At 39.2% G+C, this 20,179-nt stretch overlaps 1 protein-coding gene across 4 annotated transcripts; it reads left to right on the top strand.

The window, feature by feature from the left end:
- Window positions 1–7,207: 7,207 nt before the first annotated feature.
- Window positions 7,208–19,769, top strand: LOC131227059 (probable ADP-ribosylation factor GTPase-activating protein AGD14). Of its 4 annotated transcripts, XR_009162050.1 has the most exons (14): window positions 7,209–7,481; window positions 7,679–7,740; window positions 10,467–10,554; window positions 10,641–10,702; window positions 10,791–10,887; window positions 11,720–12,145; window positions 12,282–12,863; window positions 14,286–14,423; window positions 14,510–14,620; window positions 14,745–14,831; window positions 18,383–18,506; window positions 18,967–19,012; window positions 19,092–19,485; window positions 19,711–19,769. XR_009162050.1 is itself a non-coding variant. In XM_058222762.1 (13 exons), the coding sequence occupies exons 1-13, from the start codon at window positions 7,386–7,388 to the stop codon at window positions 19,277–19,279; spliced, it is 1,947 nt and encodes a 648-aa protein (XP_058078745.1). In that variant the 5' UTR covers window positions 7,208–7,385; the 3' UTR covers window positions 19,280–19,769. The 4 variants fall into 4 exon arrangements, 3 of the variants coding, with proteins under 3 accessions (XP_058078745.1, XP_058078746.1, XP_058078744.1); XM_058222762.1 differs by having other exon boundaries at window positions 7,208–7,481; window positions 19,252–19,769; XM_058222761.1 differs by having other exon boundaries at window positions 19,092–19,769.
- Window positions 19,770–20,179: the final 410 nt, after the last annotated feature.

Genomic DNA, 20,179 nt, shown 5'->3' on the forward strand with positions numbered 1-20,179 from the left:
ACCATGGATAGAGCCTGATTAGAAAAATAATTAAATCATCATTTGGTCCACAGGTTAGAAAGCGATGGAAACCACATTTCAGATCAAAGCTCACATGTGGACCACCCATTGAGTAGATCGGCTTGATTTTTGCATTAGATAATCTTCATAGCTGTTCCAACCTATTCAATGGATTGGATGTCATACACGTAATACGCATGTAATAGGGTCGTCCAACTATTAAAGATTCCACCACTATCTACTTAAGCCATTTCCTCAAATGGACCATTGCTCAAAGAAATTAAAAGATATTAAAAATAATATTTTCTCAACAGGTAGGCATATCCGTTGGTGTTTGCAGGCAGTCGATTGGTCGAATGGGGCATATGTACGTGTTGAATGTGGACAGCTGGCAGTTTTTAAATCATCCATCTATTCATGAGTCAACCGCCTATTTTTTTGGACATTGATGGTCAGTGGTCCACCTCATAAGCCGTCCAAATGGACCGCACACCTGTCATGTCAGCAAGCGTACGTTTTGCATATGAACTGCATGCACTATGTTCGGCCGTGGAAAATATCATGCGTATACGTCAGTGGTAAAATCCATATTAAATACCGATATTGCCATTTTTAATTATGGCATCCGCATCACATCTGAGAAGCATGCATGAGGTTGAGAGGTGCTGAGATCGTATGTTAAGATAAGCTACTTATGGCACAAGTAACCTATTTTAGCTTCCACTGAGTAAGAATGAAAATTACATTTGCTAAACAGCATATATTGCAGATTCTCTCCTTTCTAGAATCTCTTGATGCCTTTCTTTTGGACTAAAGAAAAGTATAGAAGTAAAAAAAAATAATTGAAATGATTAACCACCCTTAAGTAAAATATTACTCATAACCCATCATAAACTAAACTTATTTAAAATAAGATACTTACCTATTTTTCTAAGAAGAAAAAGTAACTCATTTGGTAGTATTGTTTTGATACCTAAGGCTTGTTTGAATACTACCTAATAAGTTACCTTTTCTACTTACAATAGTAGATAAGTAACTTATTTTAGATAAATAAGTTTGGTTTATGATTAATTATATGTAACTTTTTTTTTTATTTAAAAGTTATTTAATTACTTTAGCTAATTTTTTTTTTTAGTTTTTTTTTTTAAATTTTTTTTACTTTTCATAAGTTGATGAAGAGATAAGCAAGAGAGACAAAAAAGAGGAGAAGTCGGCATACTTATCTACTTAATAAGTAGAAACTAAGATAAGCCACTCAAGGCATAAGTATCTTATCTTAAGTAATTTACGAGCCAAATGTTCCCTAAAATGAGAGTGAATTAAGTAAGCCTCAATCTCTCTTAAGATGATAGGCTCTTACCATGAGCCCCAGCTTTATGTATACATTATATAACGATGTTGTGAATGCTTAGGAAAACTTTTTCCCAAGTTGTCCACTAAGCCTTTGAAGTCAAATCGTTAGATGGTTGCATGAGTCAAACGATATATATATATATATATAAGAACTAAATTATTTAAAATTATGATGTGACAGGATCATGATACTTGGCAAGTCACAAAGTATACGTATTTCGTAAAGTTAAAATACTTTATGCTAAGTTGATATGTAAGATGGCATGTGAAGGCATAGATCTAAAATCTATTTAAATTCAGTGAAACCCATAGTTAAGACCTCCATACCTAAACTTCACAGAGGACTTGAGAAGAGATGTTACGATTTTTAGATGCTTGGTTGATACACATAGTACCGTATTAAGGTTCAGATTCGAGGTCTATCCAGATCCATTAGAACCCATAGCTAAGACCTCTATACCTAAACCTCATGGACGGGTTATATTTATACCGTTTGTAACCCCTCATGCAATATGCTCATATCCTTGAATGCAAAGCCTCGGGGGTGTGCACTTGGTTCACAACAACTCGGTATAGTAATAGGTTTTACACAACCTTTGTCAATATGAATAAAATGGTTCAATTGAGAACTGTTTTAGAGTTGCTATTAGCAAGAAAAAAGCTCCATAATCCACGATTGTTATAATCCTCGAGATCACTTTGAGATCAGAAAAATCGAAGAGTTTATAACTCGAGTGACTCTTAGATGTGTCTGTGCCATGAATTTTGGGTAAGGGCCCCAGTTATGTAAAGGGAAGAGGTTATGCACCATTTTAAAAGTATAGAAGAGGTTACCGCTCATCAAACACGATCTCTACTTTGTCAAGTTGTACACTTTTAAAGGAGATTAAAAGAGCTTGCAGTAAAATACTAAGCTTCAAATATCTAAACTGTAAAAGATAAACTGAAAACGAAATGAAAATAGTAGAAAACTGGTTTTTCGATAAAAGTATGGAAATGAAAAGTAACATACAGTTTTCGGTTATTCATTTAAGTCACGTTTACATATAAAAGATCTTTAAGAGATGCAACTGTAGAGCATACTTTACATGATGTTAGAGCAGAGCATATTATCTCAAGTGTTCAAAGTAATGGGGTTGAAATGTATATATAAAAAAATGATAAAAAATATAGTGTTGGCTTTGAAGTTAAAATAGAATACAAAAGATCCAAAGATTAGATGAGATTAAGAGAAGAGAGAGCCAGAGTCTCGGCACTCTCTTCTGGCGCCTCTCACCTCGACGCTCTAAGGTTTTTTCTTTCTTTTATTGTTATGAGGGCAAAACTTTATGTTATAGTTGTTTGAGGTAGCGACACATAGGGCTAGATGGCTCGATTCGGTTGCCCCAAGCCTAGGATGAAAGTGTTGACTTATCATGTGAGTTTATGCTTGGTAGAACCAAAGCACAGTGAAGAGATAAAAACCAAGTGAGCCTCACTCTGTCCAAGACAATATGAGGATGCTAAAGTGTTAAGGGTGACCAAGCTTGAGATGGAGTGCCTAGCTTACTAAATATGACTTTTTTGTATGGAAATCGCTGAGTTGGGGTCATTTCTACACAAAAACGACTGATGCACAATCATTTTGACATTTTTTTGGGTCAAAACTAGCTGTACTGGGACTGTTCGATTAAAACTAGCTTCAACCAGGCCATTTTTGTTGGGTCTGCCCTAATTTGGGCTGTTAGCTGCCTATCTTATGTGGTTTGAATCGTGTACTCGCTCTGAGCAAGGCCCTACCCAAGTTATAAAGGCAAATAGCCGTATTTTGTTAGTGGGATGTCTACGTATATCTATTCTTTTTTTCCACATCATTTTAGTGCATGATCCCAAAAATGAAGCATATCCAATTAGTTAGTGGATCATACATAAAAAACAGTGGTGATTGATCATTAATGAGCAACGAAAGTTTCGGATCAAGCATATAATTGTTTTTTCCATTCATCTAGACTCATGTAACTTTATCAATGGATTAGATAGCAAATAAACACTACAAAAACATTAAGGTACACCTTAATAAGTTTTAATAGCAGAGCCTTTAATGGCCACTGTTTCTTAGAGTATGGTCCACATGAGATTTGGGTCTTTTTCATTTTTGGAATCCCGCCATACAGTGACGTGAGAAAATATACCATAGGAATATATACACACACACACATCAAGGTGGGTCTGACAGTAAAAGGGGGCCGCTCCGGTTTTATGCCCAGCCCTTCCATAGCCAGCAAAATGAAAAAAACAATAACAATAAACAATAAAAAAAATGGATACTTTTGCTAAAATAATATATTTGGTGAGACCCAAAGTAAATATTCCCAACAAAGAAAGTGAGTTGGTACAAATAGGGCCATATTTGGTTTATTTAAGTCATTGATCCAATGGACCATCCTAAATGGACCATGGCCAAAAGGTCATCCCTAATAGCCAGCTTTTTCCATTTTGGCATTCCAATAACTGGTTAAGAACAAACGCACCAACGACTCACATTTAATGAAGAAAAGTCCAATTTGATAGAATGGGGAGCATGGTTTATCAATGACAGACCCCTTAAGCTCAACGGCTTGGATGAACCAACAAAGCCCACATGTACCATCAAGATTTCTTCAATGAGGTTGATAAAGTGGGGCATGATGTGGTGAAATTTGATTGGTCTAACATAATATGACATCACTAAAGTGTCTACTGCCCAACCCTTTTCAAACATGATTTGTGTGGGTATCTTCAACCACAACATGTGGTCCAATCAAAACCCGCCGCATGGGCGTGGATTGCCTGCGACCCAGGCACATAGATATGACCGTGATTAAGACTATGTGGGGTCCATAGAAATGTTTGTGATAAATCAACTCCGTTCAACTGTTTTAAAAGATCACAATAGGACTGGAGCCTAAAAACAAGGTGGATCCAAAACTCACGTGTGCCATACCACATGAAACAGTGGGAAAGGAAATGTCCACCATTGAAATCTTTTTAGAAATGACCGTGATTTTTATATGGAATCCAAACCGTTCACATGATTATTACCACTCAGATGAAATGTATGCACATATATCATTCTTATCCTAAACTTATGTCAATCTCATACGTTCAATCCTCATTATTTCCCTTGGTATGGCTCACCTAACGCTTAGATCTACCTGATTTTTAGATTTCAGTCATAGTTCAGTCTTTTAAAGCAGATGAAGAGAATGGATTTATCCAGAACATCTCTGCCCACACAGCCCAGGGCACTCACCCCTAATCCGCTCCCCCCATCGAATCTGGTTATTGTTTCAACCTCCGAAGAAAGGGAGCAGATTTAGGTGTGGCCCTGGCCTCACACAATACTATTTGACTGGGAGGCCCACCTTGATCTATGTATGGTATATCCATACCGTTCATCCGTTTTTCCAGTTCTTTTTAGGACATCAACTAGAAAAATTGAAGAAGATCTAAATCTAAAAAGGACTATAATGCAGGAAAAACTGGTGATTGATAGTTAAAAACTTCCCGTGGATTATAACAGTCTTGGATCAAATTTATATTTCTTTTTTCCCTTCATCTGGGTCTATTTGAACTTATCAGCATGTAAGATGGATAATAAACGTTTCTATCGGTTCTAGGAAGTTTTCAATGGCGTGGTCCAATCATCACTGTTTCCTATAGTATGGTCCACGTGATATTTTGATCTGCTTCATTTTTTGGATCACGTCCTACAGTAAGATGGAAAACCGGATGGACAGTGTGGATTTACAATACATACATCAGGGTGGGTCCCACTGTCAAGTTCGCACCGTGTTCGGTGAGGCCGAGGCTGCACGGAATCCTTCCCCTCCCCCGAAGAAAGCCTTTGTAAAAAGGAAAACTAGATTCCAAGTGTCAGGATATTATCGTAAATTTATCAGAAACGAGGGCATTTCCACTCTCTCAAAATCCACTCACCGGATCCGGTGAATCCTACAGAGAAACCGGCATATCCCGGTAAGGAACCGCGCACTGTCCGTTACTCCATTGCCCGGAAGCAGCTGAAAAACTCCCTGCGAAGACTAGAAAGATAGCGTACAGTTCGGGAGCATTTTATCAGTACACATAAGGTGATCCAAACCGTCAAAAACCCCCCCACTAAGATATCCCCAACTGTAAAAGAACTCCAGATAAAAGCAAAGAAAGGTCAGTGACTCATATTCTAGAGATGATTGGCTAGATCTGGTCCAGCTAGAACATAATCAGTCAGGGCCACTCATCTGGTGGGCCTACCATTGACGAGCCACGTTTTAAAACTCATCAGAAGGTATTCCATGGCAACTGCGTTTGGACGGCAACATTTTCATCTTGATTTTTGGTCCACTGCACCCTCACGGCGCTGGGCCCACCTGGTGAACGATCTGGACCTTGTACAAAATTCAAGGCTCGTTGGCATCTTTTTGTCGGGTGCGCCGCATCCCACGGTTCCGTACCAGTAGACGTATGAAAAGCCATCTCATTCGTCTGGCTAGAAGCGGATTGCCTGCCACTACAGCGGTCGGAAGCTAGGTGGGGCCCATCCGTGATGCTTTTGAGAAATCCACGCTGTCCATCCGTTTTGGAAGCTCATGTATATACATGTGTCCAAAAATGTAAAAATGAGGTAGCACTAAAACTGAAGTGGATACAGGAAATAGTGGTGATTGAACGCTTGCCGTTGAAACATTCGTACGAATTCTAAAGTTTTGGATCATGCTAATATTTGTGGTTTCGATTCATCCCAGTGGGAATGACATTATAGACGGTTTAGATGGCATATAAACATCACGGTGGACCCGGAAGGGTTTCAACGGTGGACATTTCACTTTCATTTTTGCCTGTCGTGTGGCTCACTTGAGTTTTTTCTCTGCCCCATTTTGGGTTAATGTACTGACATGATCTGGAAAAAACGAATGGACGGGGTGGATTTGTCAGAAACATCACAGTGGGCCCCACCAGGACAATAGTCTAGATGCGATGTATGTGTGCGCTGGTCACAGCTCATCGAATCATGTGAATGAGTCCTCAGTCCACGCGCCATGCATACAAACAAATCCAGTCCGCAAGATCTGGGCCCCGCTTTGGATGGTGCGTATCTCGAAATAAGCCAATTGGGCAATCTTGGCCGTCCAACCGGTGTCCATCTACTGATCCAATTACAATGGTGAAATCACATCGTTGAGTTCGACAGTGAGATCTACTGCCGGTATACAATCCACTCAATTGGGCCCTCCAATTCTTAAGGTCCTGAGTGACCTTTATGCCACGTGTACGGTGGATGTGCTGCCACGATTCAAATGAGTCATGTGACAAACGCACATTGTAGTCTCATGCACCGTCAGATATCCGTTTGTGGAACGAAATTCCGTTAAAAAGATTTGCATATAAGATTAAAAATTTAATACTCTGGCAGAGTGTCTGGATGATACTCAGCACTTAGAATTTGCATACGTGAAAGAAAATTAACTCAAATAAACGGTCCAAATTATAGGTCCTACCTTATATCTATCATGAACCAAATTTTTTTTTTTACATCTTTGTCTGACTATTGGATTGGTGGGCTTTTATTTAACGGTTAAAATTGAAAAACATCTAATGGATCTGTTTGGTTCTGTTTCAACAAACGAGTTTCCACGAATCAAAGGATAGGATTGTTCAAAAAATCTGAATTCGGTATGGTAACTCAGATGAAGTGTTTTTTGATAATCTAGGCGGTTTTTCTTGAATTAAAGTATGCTATGTTTATGATTTCCAAGTGCCCGAGTATCAAGTATCATCCTCTGCCAGAGTAGCAAATAGCTCTCTGCGACAATACAAACCTCAAATTCGAGCTGTCTCCGACTCCAAACTCTCTCTCTCTCTCTCTCTCTCTCAAACCCTAGATTCGAATCCGAACCCTAAATCCTCCTAGAAATCTCAGATTTCGAGCAGGGCTGTTCAGCCCATCGATTACAGCCCTCAAAATTTGAAATCTCTGGTTTTTGTGGTTCGATTCTTCAATTCCGTTGCAGAAAATGAGTAGTAGGAAGGAAGAGGAGCGGAACGAGAAGATCATCAGAGGTCTGATGAAACTGCCTCCGAATCGGAGATGCATCAACTGCAATAGCCTGGTAATTGCAATCTTCCCTATATTTTCTTTATTTTTTGGCGTTTTCTTAGACGAAAATTGCAATTTTTTTCGACTTCTGGGGTTTGGTATGGAAATTTCCGGTTTTTTCTGTTTCTGTTATGCAGAGATCTCCCTCGAATTATATCAAATTTCTGATTTTTTGAGAAAAATGTTTTTTTTTTCCTCTCTCGTCTGCAGGGGCCACAATATGTTTGTACGAATTTCTGGACTTTCGTATGTACAATTTGCAGTGGAATACAGTGAGTAGATGTTTTCTTTGCTGTAAATTTCCCATTTTATCTAATTATTGCGATTATGCTATTTTCTTTCTTGGAAAATGTTTTTTTTTTTAAACTGTACAGTGGGGGTCAGGAAGAAGATACTGGTTTCATGAACTTTGGACATGGCGGGTGTGTTTGGGCATCTGGACAAGTTGGAATTTGGGACGCTCTTAAGTCATTTAAATTGGTCTTCTCCTTCTTTTTTTTGTTCTTTTCGAATCTCATACTAAAAAAGCTGCATCTCCAATCCACATCATGAGGGGGGGCATTTCTCCCAGGATTTGATGCGCTGCACTCGTTTTTATGGGGAGAACCTTGGCTCCACTCATATTAAGAAGTCCACCCAAACTTGCCTTAAGATTTTTTAAATTTATTTTTATGATTAATAATCTAACCGATGAACCGAAGCACATATTTTCAATCGAAGTTCATGTTTGCAGAATTTTTTGTGTTTTAATTGAGTTTCAAAATGGTAGCTACTTGCGTAGAAGTTATAACCACTTATTTGCAGAATTTTTTGTGTTTTAATTAAGTTTCAAAATGGTAGCTACTTGCGTAGAAGTTATAATCACTTGTTAATGGTTTGAATGTAGACTGACCTTGACTGAACTAAAGATGAAGTGTTGGTAGAATCATTAATTGGTTGAGCATTGGTCAAGAAGCTGTGGCTGTAACTTCCTTGGTATTGTTAGTAGCATTTTGAGTATCTCATTGAATACTTTTAAAATGGCTCATGTTTTTTTACATGGGTTTTTATTCTATTTGTATCTGGTTTGTGGTGTGAGGTCATCTAAGGATTGAGTGTTATTATTCTATTTGTATCTGGTTTGTGGTGTGAGGTCATCTAAGGATTGAGTGTTATTATTCTATTTGTATCTGGCTTGTGGTGTGAGGTCATCTAAGGATTGAGTGTTAATTTTGTTCTTTTTCATTAGAAACTGTCAATAAAAAGAAAACGGAACATAGTGACTAGGGATAGAGTATTTATATGGGCTCGGTGGTTTTCAATATACAAAGGAACAAACCCAAGTCAATCCTTTCAACACTCAATATAAAATTTGTCTGTTGAACATCACAATACCTTGGAGAAGGAGCACCCTGCACAACGCAATAGCTAATATTCATGTCAAAGATGAGATGCATGCCCGTTCCAATAGAGTTCATCCATTGGATACCCAATTCGAAGGAAGTCAGGGGACAATTCTCAATCCTTACAGTCTTAACTGCTCATAGAAGAATTTTTGTTTAATTGTCAATGTATCTATGATGCTTGGAGCATATATAATCTATCTATCATCACCTATTACAAAGTGTTGCATACTCATAAGTTATTGGGGTGAGAAAGCTATTGGTTTTAAGCATGGCCCATGAGGTAACTTTTGTGTAACCCTTAGTTGCACAAACCTTCCACCTAGGTTCCACTCCCACCCTCTTGCTTTGAATCATGCGTCACATTGCCCTCCTGCTTCTGCTTCCTAACTATATATTTTTTTTTATTTATTAAAATTCACTACCTTTTTGAAACAGGCGCTTCCATGCTCCCACTTCGAATCACTCTTCAAAGTTGCCCGCCCACTTCTCTTCACATATATATGGTTGGAGCATATATAATCTATCATCTCCTATTAGTATTAAAAGTGTTGTGGATTTGTAAATTATTGAGGTGAGAAAGCTATTGATTGGTTTTAAGCATGGCCCCTTACGTAACCTTTTTGTAGCCCTTGCACAAACCTTCTACCTAGGTTCCAGTCCCAGTCTCCTGCTTTGAATCATGTGTCACATCACTCTCTCGCCTCTTAACTATATATATATATATATATATATATATATATATATATATATATATATTGGTACTCACTACCATTTCTCTCTTCAAACTTGCCTGCTCACTTCTCTTCACAATTCACGTGACTATGTGTAACCATACTCCTTTTATTGGTGTATGGGATGCCTCTTCATTCTGAGATTTGTTTGTGAGTTTACCATTTTTTTAACAAGAAAAAGGAAAATGCTGATACTGGCACAATCCTGTTTGAAGGAGCAGATGAATGGCCCATCTAATAACAAAGTTTATGAACAAGGTGCAAAAGGGGAAATGTTGAGACCAAGTCTGATAATTAAATATGAAAAAAAAAGATCACTGATAGCTAGGGAGCTTTTGCTTTGAGAAATGTTTGTTAAATTATGTTCGAATTCCTCATGACAAAGGCCTAAGCCACATCATTCAACTGTGGTAAAAGCAATTACTTACCGAAGAGAAAACACTATAAGAAATATTCTTCAATATATCTTGACATCTTTCGATTTCTAAAGAACAATTTGGTGCAGATTAGAAGAGTATGTTGTTTCTTTTCCTGAAGTTCTGTTGCGTGCTATCAACTTTCAGTCTTGTATTTGTCCTGCACACTATGTTTGGGTTATGATTCAACTACTGCGCTCTTGCTACCATCTTTTATGATCTCAGCTTCACTTGCAGCATGAAATTGTACATATCTTTCATAATTAGATTTAGCTTTGTCTATGGTAACAGTATTTGTGTGATTATTGACAGTTTTGTGTCTTTAGTTCTTTATTCAATCTATACCTCTATGGAACTTCTACTGACCTTTGTTGCTGGAACGCCAATTACAATATTTGCATCTATGGCTTCTCTTAAAAACTTCATCCTTCTTGATTCAATGGTCATTATTCTTTGTGTCATGCAGTCGTGAGTTTACTCACCGTGTGAAGTCTGTATCAATGGCTAAGTTCACTTCGCAAGAAGTTGATGCTCTTCAAAGAGGTGGCAATCAGGCAAGAAAGTCATTTGATTTTTTTTTTTCTTTGGTGGCAGTTGAGTTTCTAATTCTCATGCTCATGAGATGTTTACTTTTTTTCAGCGGGCCAGGGAAATCTTTTTGAAGGATTGGGATACGCAACGGCAAAGATTGCCTGATAGCAAGTGAGGCTTCCATTCCTTATCACTCTACGTATTGCTATGTTGGCATTTTAGAAATATAGCAATATTTTACCAAGTTCTTTTCTTGCAGCAATGCTGATCGAGTCCGGGAGTTTATAAAGAGTGTCTATGTGGCTAGAAGATATGCTGGGGAAAGGACCTCTGACAAGCCTCCAAGAGACATGCAGGCAATCATTTATTTAAGGCAACATAAAACGGACAAGGATTTGCAATTTGGAAAATTTTGCCTTGGATTCTTAGTATCTTCTTCTTCTTCTTCTTCTTCTTTTTTTTTTTTTTAAATGGTCTTTTCTATTTCTTTTCTTATTTTTATTTTTGAAGGATGGAAAATGTATTCATTAAAATGAAATAAGAAAATAATACAAGAAACAAAGAGAAACAACCGAACTCAAAACCCGGCTTTACAATGAGCCTGTACAAAGAAGAAGTTGTTGCCCATTCGATAACATTCAGTTTCACTCTAAGGAAGACCCCTCTTGAGCTACTGCAAATCATGAAAACACCTATTGTTTCTTTCACCCCATAAAGCCCACAAGCCAAACGGAAGAGCCAATCTCCATCTCCCTTTGCTTTCGGGACCAAACCCACCACCATGACATTGCCTAAATAAATCAACAATTGACCACGTTAGGATCCATGCCACACCAAAGAGCCCGAAAAAAACTATCCCACACCTCCCTTGAGAACGGACAATGAATAAAGGGATGATTCACCGATTCCTCGTCTCACCAACACAAGGAGCTAACATAAACTGTGACTAGGCCCCTTTTCCTCAATTGTCAATTGCTAACACGCTTTTCCATTTCAAATTATGGATTTATTGCAATGACAGGTTCTGCATATGGAATGCCATACACATGGACTAGGATTTACATTCGAAGATCCTTCAATTTGATTGTCATTATATTTTGATTGGTTTTTCTATTTGAAATTAACCAATTTATCACAAACACAGCAAAGTTATACCGTATTAACATAGAGTTCTGCATGTGCTGACAGGGCCAAAAAGGCCATGAAGATGACATCAGGCGCGCCAGTTCTTATCATTCCTATTCTCAGAGTCCTCCTTATGAACATCAATACGAAGATCGACGATATGGCAAACCAACTGGTATCCTTACTAGAAAACCTGGTTCTGATAGGGGACACTATGAAGGGAAGATATCTAGCTTCATTTGTAGCCCAGGTCGCTCAATGGAGCAAATGTATGACGACAGGTTTTCCAACGAGGGCTCTGTTGCAAGAGTTTCAGACTACTCTGCATCTAGTGCAGGTGATACATTCAGATCCAACAACCAGTCACCTAGTTTTCAAAAGGATGTGGGATTGAGCAGCCCACCTATGCGCCCTGTGCGAGATATCTTAGTTGAAGATGTTAGGCACCAAACGACAGGCACACGCTCTGAAGTAAATGCCAGGAGAGATGTAAGTAGGCCTACACATTCACAATTTTCAGACACTTTTATCATCATTCAGATTAGATTCCATGATACCATTTGTTAATCGCATAGATATATAATAATCCTATATCATACATGGTGACAAGTTACCTCTTCTACAGAGAACTGCATCTGCAGGCAGCTTTGGATCCTTTGATAGCAACTCCACATCTCTTAAATCAGTTAATTCAGCTAGCTTACTTGACAATGCACTAGAGCCTGAACAATCTACTGGAACCCAGCAAGGAGGCACGTCTCTTTTCCCCTCTTTGCCGCAATCAGCTGCTTCTGCTAGTACTGTCAGCAATGACCCTTTCAATCCATCTTTTATACAACCGGTGACAACTTCTTCAGCTCCAGCAATTGACTTATTTGCTGATATCACTGATCAGCACACATCTACAAACTATTTAGAGCAGAAACCATCCACAGGTCCTTCAACGGGAAACCAAGGATGGGCCACATTTGACTTGCCTCACCATGCTACATCTGCTCCTGAAATGAAACATGAACACCCTGCTAGTGTGCCTCCTGGGAGCGGAGCAGCTAAGGAAAACCATGAGGTGTTTCCATCTGTAAATAACAGCATGCAGTGGCCGCCAGTTCAAGGTTCCACAGCCCATGGACCATTTTCATCTATGCCTAATCAGTGGCATGCTGACGCTAATGGAGTTCCTGCACCAATTGCTCCAACAAGTTCCCAGGTAAACGATCTTTCAATGCAATTTAAGGACTGGGGATGATCCTTCTGGAATTCATTGTGATGTTTCAACATAGGTTTGTTAAGATGTGCAGTTGCCTTCAAGATATGCAAATCGGTTTTGGTGTACTGTATTGTTCACCACCAATATGGGATCTTATCATGGTTCTGAATGTCGATATCGGTAGGCGTATCGGCCTGGCGGAAAAATGATATGATACGGCGTCGCGTATCGGTATCGGGGCCTTATCGGCTTGTATCGGTCATTTTTATTTTTTTAATTTTTTTAAAAGCAAAATAGTATAGAATTTTTTTTTAAAAAAAAAAAAAAGAAAAAAGAAAAAAATTGAGATATCTAAGAATCTATCAATTTTTATTTATTTCTGTATTTTGACCATGAGTTCAATGGTGTATCACACTATTCTTTGATGAGAATGTTGTCTGTTGTTTTGACTTGTTGAAGGTCAACTAAATGGACCTTAATTAAACATAAATCAAGCGTGATTGGTGAACAATGGCCCATTACATTGAAAAACAATAAAAAGAAGATGAAAATATAAAAAAGAAAGTGGAGGTTTACCCTTCTTTCTGATTTTTCCTATAATGGTCCACTTCACTTTGATTTGTCGGCTCCCATTCAAATCATTTGTTTTGATCACAAAATAGGTCTAGATCTAGCCTAAAATAAGTTTTTAAGCTTCTTCCATGGTTGAAATGGGGGAAAAAAAAGAGAGAACTGTGTGAAATTTTGAAAAAAAAAATAAAATCAAAATTGGCCTTTTATAGGTGTATCGGCCGTACTGGTGCTGACGCGGGTCAAATTTTTCGTATCGGACTGATATGACCCCGTTTTGTTTATTGGTTTGTGCCAATACGGATACGATACGGCCGTATCAGCCGATACGCTACAGATTTTCATATCCATGGATCTTATCATCCTGTATCACTCCTGTACTGGGCAGTTTCGGGCTGATAGATACCGGCACGTATCGGGCAATACTCGCACGTTCGGACGATACCGGCATGTATCGGGGTGATATGTGCCAGTTTGGACGTGATGTCAAATCGCCTTGGGTTGCATGGGTTTTCATGGTCCCCAAAGTTGACAGGAATAGGATGCCCTTCACCCAAACTTCGGTTGAGATATCCTTCTTACCTCAACTGTGATTTGTTGTGGAGAAAAGAGGAGAAAAGCTGGCCTGCTCAATCTGATTCTTTTTTCCACAACATCCCAAAGACCAAGTTCATTAAGTGCACTTGGGAGGCCCTACCTTGCAATTGCTCCGAATTTTAGTTTTTTTTGTGGAATTGACACCTGTTTCTTTTATATAAAATTTTGAAAAAGATGTCCATTTCCTGTATGCTTATTTTAAGATTTAAGATGGTAGGCTAAGGAACCTGATTGAATTATGTGCTTTCTGAACAGTCATGGAATGCTTTTGACGATCTCGCTGGAAATCTTCCTCAAGCTTCCTTTAAGAATCTCCCACAGACGAGTGAACCACAATTTCCATCATTTACACCTATTTCTGGTGACAACTATAAGAGCTCCATAATTTCACAGGTGCCACACCTTACTGATATTGTCCTAGTGAAAATATGAGACTGTATGTCTTATGCTATGTGTTCTTGTTGCTCTGCACTTCACAGGACTTCAGCAAAGATGGGGTTCAAAGATCAACTGTAGATGGCCTGACAGATCTGACTTTTAATGGCGTCATTACTGGGTCATCATTTCTTCAATCGGCTCCTCCATCGATGGTTTGTTACTTGGTTTTCACTGGGCTTACCTTTTAAAAAATAAAAAATAAAAAATAAATAGCTGGCCACTGATAGTTTCTGTATTTCTTCTCTTTTTTAGTATTAACTATTTCACATTTTGCAGGGTGGGATGCCGTCACATACTCATGATTGGAAATCTACAAATCCATTTGATCTTCCATATGATTCTGAACTGGAACCTAACACTCTGGTATGTTACAACTTACTATGCTCAGAGTTATCGTTGATTGTAATCAACCTACGTAATTTATTATTAGATAGCTCTTGATTGTAATCAACCAATGTAATAGTCTGTTACATTGTGCCTGTTGGAGTTTTGTGTTCTCATTGCTGCTCCCCAGGTTGGATAAAGGAGGGTTGTGTCAGGTTGGCAGCAGGTGTCAAACTTATGCCATAACTTTCATGACTCCAAACAGCTGTCCCTAGTTAGTTGGATAGGGTTTACATGATGAAGAAGTATTGTACGATGCTCAAAAGTAAACAATGTTTTTTTGTTCATCCTGGCAACAGTACGGGTAGGACCCTACCTTTCACCAATCTAAGCTATTTATCTGGTCGGACCCATCCTGCAATATCTCCCTTGTTATATGCCCCCTAACCTTCGGATTTTTAGCTTGAAAATGGATAGTTCTAGTCAGCGATTCACTTTTAACTGGGAAATTATTGAATATTGGATGGTTATGATATTTTGATGGGGTATATTTTTACAGAATTCCCACTGTATGGATGATTTCTGTCACCCAAAGGTGGGCCAATGTAGAAGGAAATTGTTGGGTCAAAATTCTCTGAATGGTTTAATGTATTTTCAAGGCATACTTGCAATCCCACTGTTAATATTTAATGGTGAAAATTTTGCATTGGTTTTTTGTTATACCATGCTGACAAATTGTAATGTACGTCTCTTTAGCATGACTGGTGAGTTAGAAAGAACATCTTGTCCGATATCTTTTTAATATTTGCACCCATCCAAGTGCCTCGGTAATGTGGTCCTATTGGGAGGGAGGAAGGGATTAATGGCGAAAAGTTGGCAATGCATCTTGCCATGCAAGTGTCAAACCAAGTTTGTAGATTCGGCTAGAGAAGTTCTAAAGTGTTCTTGAACATTGGATGAATGCCGCATGGCTTCATCCTAAACATTGATTTAAGGTGGAGAATTGGGAGGCATCTTAGAAATTGTAAGCTCTTGAGTTATCTTGTGAAGAGTAAAGAGAGCTCATTTGGGAGGCATCTCAAATTTTAGGCTCTCGAGTTCTCTTGTGCAATACATGTCTCCTCTTCATTCTTTCTATTGTGTACTTCCAAGATAACTAGGCTAGCACTTGGGTGATTGGCTGACTCGTCTAGAAAGGAGTTGTGAGTACAAGTCGTGCAATTGGAACAACACTTCGAGGCCTCTTGCTATAGGACAAGAAGGTCAACTTGTGGGCCATGGCAATATATCTCACTGGCGTGATGGCCCTGTGGTCGCGTAGGCATTGTGCTGTCATTGAGCGAGGTATGTGTACCATCGACACTTGGGAGGACTTCAAAGCTTGAGGATGCTGAATATTTGGTGTGGCAGAAACTGAAGAGGTTGAAGCACACGTGTTCTATTTGCGAGCATGTTAAGTATTCTCTAAAAAAGGAAAGTATTCTCGATGCTTATGTTAGAGATTCTTGACATGCCTGAGAAGGATTTCAACTCCAAGAAGGACTAAAACAGTTGGTGCAATACGAATTGCAACAATGGAGCATGTATTGTGGGGTTGGGAGTAGGAGTGCCACATGTTCTATGCTTGGGGAAGCATTCAAGGCCTGATAGTATGTTATTATTCCATGAGATGATAGAACCATATAGCTGTCTACATGAAGGCATGCACAGGTTAGTTAAAGGTATTTGGGTTAAACGGTATTTTTTGATATCTAAATCTGGCATGTGAAGCTAAGGAGCTATGTAGCGCAGCAGGTTGCCATCTTGGGTATTGTGACGATGTGTATGAATACCTAGCTAAACATGGTCCTTGGGTGGCATGAAATAAGATTGGATCCTCCCTTGTGTACTGCAGCTGGTGGAACTTAAGTCAATATACAAATGTTTTGGTGACTGCAAGGTTATGTCAAGCCGTCCACATATTGGTATTTTCCAGCCTCGGTAGATTTCTTTCCAATGGAATTTTTTGACAATGCTTTGGAAGTGATATCTTATTGCTTAAAAAAGTGAACTCAGTTGCACACTAGTTAGTGGCAACCTATACTCTGTACGGACTTTGGAATCTCATCATGAGTTTGAAGCACACCTGCAATATCTCCCTTTGGGTGGCATTAAATAAGATTGGATCCTCCCTTGTGTACTGCAGCTGGTGGAACTTAAGTCAATATACAAATGTTTTGGTGACTGCAAGGTTATGTCCACAGATATATACTCATGATGTGTGGAGAGAAAAAACCCAAGCCGTCCACATATTGGTATTTTCCAGCCTCGGTAGATTTCTTTCCAATGGAATTTTTTGACAATGCTTTGGAAGTGATATCTTATTGCTTAAAAAAGTGAACTCAGTTGCACACTAGTTAGTGGCAACCTATACTCTGTACGGACTTTGGAATCTCATCATGAGTTTGAAGCACACCTGCAATATCTCCCTTGTTATATGCCCCTAACCTTCGGATTTGGAAGCTAAACATGGTCCTTGGGTGGCATGAAATAAGATTGGATCCTCCCTTGTGTACTGCAGCTGGTGGAACTTAAGTCAATATACAAATGTTTTGGTGACTGCAAGGTTATGTCCACAGATATATACTCATGATGTGTGGAGAGAAAAAACCCAAGCCGTCCACATATTGGTATTTTCCAGCCTCGGTAGATTTCTTTCCAATGGAATTTTTTGACAATGCTTTGGAAGTGATATCTTATTGCTTAAAAAAGTGAACTCAGTTGCACACTAGTTAGTGGCAACCTATACTCTGTACGGACTTTGGAATCTCATCTTCGGCCTTTTTCTAGTCCACTCCATTAAGATTTCCTCTTTAGTTCGCATGCATGTAAAAAGATATTCTGTTCTATCATATTATATGAGTACCCTATCCATTTGGAATATTACCTATGTCAAGGGCTAAGTGAGTCAACCTATATATCATATTTTAGATCAGCTCTGGCCATAACTCTCGTGTTCAAAAACTAGGTGATTCACTTGAAAAAACCAAATGGATTCTGTTTTGCCCTCACTGATCACTAAGTGCAAACTCTGATCTCATCAATAAAATTTAAAAAAAAAATAAATCAGCCATTACCAGTTCAGTGTGATGGATTTGAATGACCTTCAATGCAGTTAGCATGTTTTTCATACTCTTGAAATTGAAAGAACCAATTCGAATCGACTCAGGTTTTGAACATTACATGTGGTATATGATACCAGTTAGTAACTTAGTAGTCAGCATTTTACATCCACTCCTATATACCATGGATTGAGGACTCGGAGTCAGTTGGAACCAATCCAGCTAGAAACCATGAGTCCACATGACCCTGATGAGTCACCCCCAACTCAGGTGTGTTGGGCCGACTTACCCTTGACTTGGAACCCAACGAGTTGGGCCGAGGCTGAGTCTTAAATCCACGCTATATACTGCTCTATTATTGTGTACAAGTAGCCATTTGTATACCCACCATTTGTAAATGTATTCAATCAACTGTAGTGGTGTTTCAATTATAATTATCTGGCTGAGTAGTTACTAGTTACTGACAATGCCCATGTACTCCCCTTGCAGTTCCTGGATATGGGCTCTTTGCAAGCAGCATTGCCAAACCCACCATTGCCTGCTGCATTTCTTGGCGGCATAGCTGATCCGTGGTTCCCTCAGAGTTCAGTCATGGTTCCTGCCACACCCCAAGGTAAGTTTCTGATACCCACTGAAGTTTTGTTAGGCCCACTTGCAACTCTCCACATGTGGCTAGGGACTGACCCAACCCAAAGGCTAATGCGAGGCGCTAAACCCTACCCAAGGACCTTGACAACATGACCTGACTCAACCTGAACTTGGGTTGAGTCAATTGAGGCCAAACATGTCCCAACATGTTTGTATGAAAATGACTGATGGTTTAAAAAGTAGTTACTGTACATACTTCTAGCGTGCCCCACCGAATGAGTGAACTCGCCCGATTTCTTAACCAGATCATTTGTTTGTCGGGCCAACCTAATGCATGTTTCACATGGTGGCGGAACATGTTAGGTTGGAACTTGTAGCTGCTGCTTATGGAAGCACATCAGGGCCTGGCAAAACTCCCAACTGTTTACTGATGGAAGTTTTTCTTCTTTCAAATTGACTTATCTTCTGCCTAAAATTCCTAACAGGAGGATTGGTGTACATCGCAGGACAAGCACCGCCTTCTCAGTTGCCGTAAGTTGCTCTCTCATCTTTCTTTCATCATGTTGAGAATTTTAGTTCCTCTGACAAAACATGAGGTTAAAACCAACAGGAACATCCCTTCGCAAGGCCCTGTTGCTTCCATCGGCGGGAATCCATTTGCATAGGAAGATGCTGATGAAAACATACTTTCTCTGTCGATCACCATTGCTGGTAAACCTGACCATGACTCGTCATCACATTCTCTTGTGTGTTATGGACGGGCTTTCCAGGTACCATTCATGTTCACAGCGGCAATAGAACTGAGTCTTCTACAATAATTTCTGATTGCCTTGGCAGAGGCTCAGGGCACCATTCTTCTATGCTAATGAAAACTAGAGAATCAAATGGTTGCGGTTATGACTGGGCTGTGCTTGTAAAAGCCGGATCAACAGTAGAACCCGGGACGGCTTGCCAGTTTGATGGTGCCTGTAACTCCGTCTTGTATACTGAGACCATGAGCTCAGGTAAGTAATTTAGGAGTGTTTTTTTTTTTTGCAATCGAAACTGGTCTTTGTATCATCTTCCCTTCTCTTTCCCATGTTTGTACCCGCTGGGATTCCTCCCCTATATTTTGTCCTATAGATTCACTGGTGGCCCACCAGATCAAAGGTGTCAAGCTTGACAAGTGTGGGGTGGACAGCTCTTCGTATTAGGATCCCTTTCATTTGCAAGCATGCTAATTCTCGTAGATTTTTGTTTCCCATCTTAATACCCCCATCTCAATGGTTTGCATGAAGATTGAAAAGACTTTTTGACTGAGACTCGTGATGATGATGATGATTGAAGCCTTCCATATCAGATGAATTGCATGGCCCACCAGTTTATTGGTCGGATTACTTCCTATGATTACGTTATTCCAATTGATCATGGTTTTGTGGTGTGATGGGAAAGGGTGAAAGACTACTCAGATTGAATCAATGTTGTTGATGCCTCTTATGGGAATGAATTTCCATATAGAAATGGACGGTCCAAATAAATCTGAAATGCCTAATGACAAGCACCAATTTTTTTGGATGCATTGATTATGCTCATGCTTATCTTGACAAATATCCCCCTTAAAACTATTTTTGCATTATGTCTAATGCTTCGAACCTGCATATGATTAATGGCTGTAATGTAATCAATGGATGCGGTCCCTGACTCCTGATTTCATACTCC

The sequence above is a fragment of the Magnolia sinica genome, chromosome 15 (assembly GCF_029962835.1).
Source record: "Magnolia sinica isolate HGM2019 chromosome 15, MsV1, whole genome shotgun sequence".
Taxonomy (NCBI): domain Eukaryota; kingdom Viridiplantae; phylum Streptophyta; class Magnoliopsida; order Magnoliales; family Magnoliaceae; genus Magnolia; species Magnolia sinica.

Excerpts from the sequence above, each read along its gene's own strand:
- LOC131227059 (XM_058222761.1), top strand. The coding sequence starts at position 7,386 with ATGAGTAGTAGGAAGGAAGAGGAGCGGAACGAGAAGATCATCAGAGGT. Across the intron at positions 7,482-7,678 it reads GCATCAACTGCAATAGCCTG|GGGCCACAATATGTTTGTAC; the intron begins GTAATTGCAATC and ends TCTCGTCTGCAG. Across the intron at positions 10,888-11,719 it reads AGCCTCCAAGAGACATGCAG|GGCCAAAAAGGCCATGAAGA; the intron begins GCAATCATTTAT and ends ATGTGCTGACAG.